Below are 1,743 nucleotides of genomic sequence, written 5' to 3' on the forward strand. Positions count from 1 at the left end.
GGCCACTGCAGCTTGATGCCCAGGGCAGACTCACCGGCAGACCAGTAAAAGGGGAGGCCCAAGACAAGAAAGCTGCCCCCTTAGTTGGGTAGGAGAGGCCCCACAGAACAGTGAAAATGGGGGAAGGAGCCGTTTGGGAGACGAAGTGGGTTCCTGGTGGCACATCCCGCTGTCCGGGTGGCTTGGATTATCATCCCCAAACAGGGGCTCACTGGCTAAGGCTGTTAGGACTCATAGTCCTAAATGTGGGGCCCCGTCTGGGGGAAGATGGGGGCCTTGCACAACTGTAGCCCAGGCAGAAATCCTCCGGGATGAAAGTGTCCCCATCCCTGCATGTGCAAGCTGGTAAAAAAAGACATGGGTTGAATTTCACCTGCTTGTCTCGCAGCTTTGACGGAAAAGAGTGCTGGCAACCCAAGCAACCCAGTTCCAGATGTACTCCCTGACCTGATGCATGTTTACCAGGCCTACCCAGTTCAGTGGGGTGACTCCCAAGCCAGATTCCAGAGGACTGCAGCCTTGACATTGTATCGAGTGTTTACATCAGGGGAAGAAAAGCACCAGGCTGCTTGGCCCCGGCACTGACGGGTTCTCAAAGGTTACTGGCAGGGGATCTTTCGCAGCCTCTCCCTGCACCCCCGGGGGGGCTGAAACCTTAAAGCCAGGACCCTCTGCTTGCAAAGCGTGGGGTGCAGCCAGCTGCCCTTCTGCTCCATTCCCTGCTGTCCCACACATCTGGCTGCCCTGCCCCAAAATATGTACATTGGTTTTCCATTCTGGAAGCGCATTGCTCTGTAGCTACAGAGCATCAACCAAAAAGCAGGTGCTAATTTGGATGAAGTCTGCATCCCCTTATTTTCACATATCAGTGCAAACGTAGAAAAAATGAATGTCTCATCACAGTGAAGACAGTGTTGTCCAGATGCAGGTGCGCCTGTGGAGCAGATTTCAAGGCCCGGACTCTGGTCCCTTCAGATGGTTCTTGTTCTTCAGACCAGATTTGGTGGCTGGGAAGTCCTCCAGTCCTTCCACTGGAGGACACCTTCAAAGCAGAGGACTGTTCTAAGGGAGCGTACAGAGCCCACCCATGACAAAGGAACTAACCGATCACCCTTTCAAGTTTTTGATAAACCACATGTAACAAAAAAACATACGTGTGCCAAGCGCCCGGCCCAGACTTCGTTTACTCCACACCAGGTGAAGCCCAACTCACCTGCATTGGGCGACACAGGATGAGTTTTGAATCAGGACTTGCCTTCTTCTTGTTTGAACGATTTTGCACACACCGCTCCCTTGCTCCTTGAAGAGGTTTTAATCTTCGTAATTATTTGCAAACATTTGCGGCCTAATTGAAGCCACGCAGAGAGATTTGGAGATTAGCAGCATGGAATTGTCAGCAATGAAGGGAAATGAAAGGACGGGCCTTTGCACCAAGCCTTCTGCCCCGTCTCGAGCAAGGACGGAAAGCACACCGGACATGGGCAGAGCGCACTTCTCCCCAGGAACACCCCCGCGCGCGGGCAATCCGGCGAGGGATCTGGCCGCGGAGGCGCGCCGCGCCGCGCCGCGCGCACGACCGGCCGCGCTCCCGCCGCGCGGGAGACCGGGGCCGTGCAGCGAGGGCGTGCCGCCGGGGCGCCTCCTTAAGAAGGCGGCCGGCCGCTGACGCTTCCTTAAGACGGCCCTGCGGGGGCGGGGGCCGGGCCGGGCCGGGCCGGGCCGGGCCGGGGCCTACAAATAGGC

At 56.7% G+C, this 1,743-nt stretch overlaps 1 protein-coding gene across 1 annotated transcript in view; it reads left to right on the forward strand.

Moving 5' to 3' along the window:
* The first annotated feature begins 311 nt into the window (after positions 1-311).
* The window catches only part of CNNM4 (cyclin and CBS domain divalent metal cation transport mediator 4), a 42,215-nt gene continuing 40,783 nt past the window's right edge, over positions 312-1,743 (forward strand). Inside the window, exon 1 of the mRNA XM_044437360.1 lies at positions 312-345. Within this exon, the coding sequence (XP_044293295.1) occupies positions 312-345 (34 nt within the window). The remainder of the gene's footprint in view (positions 346-1,743) is intronic.

The sequence above is a fragment of the Varanus komodoensis genome, unplaced genomic scaffold (assembly GCF_004798865.1).
Source record: "Varanus komodoensis strain SLA01 unplaced genomic scaffold, ASM479886v1 scaffold30, whole genome shotgun sequence".
In the NCBI taxonomy this organism is placed as follows: domain Eukaryota; kingdom Metazoa; phylum Chordata; class Lepidosauria; order Squamata; family Varanidae; genus Varanus; species Varanus komodoensis.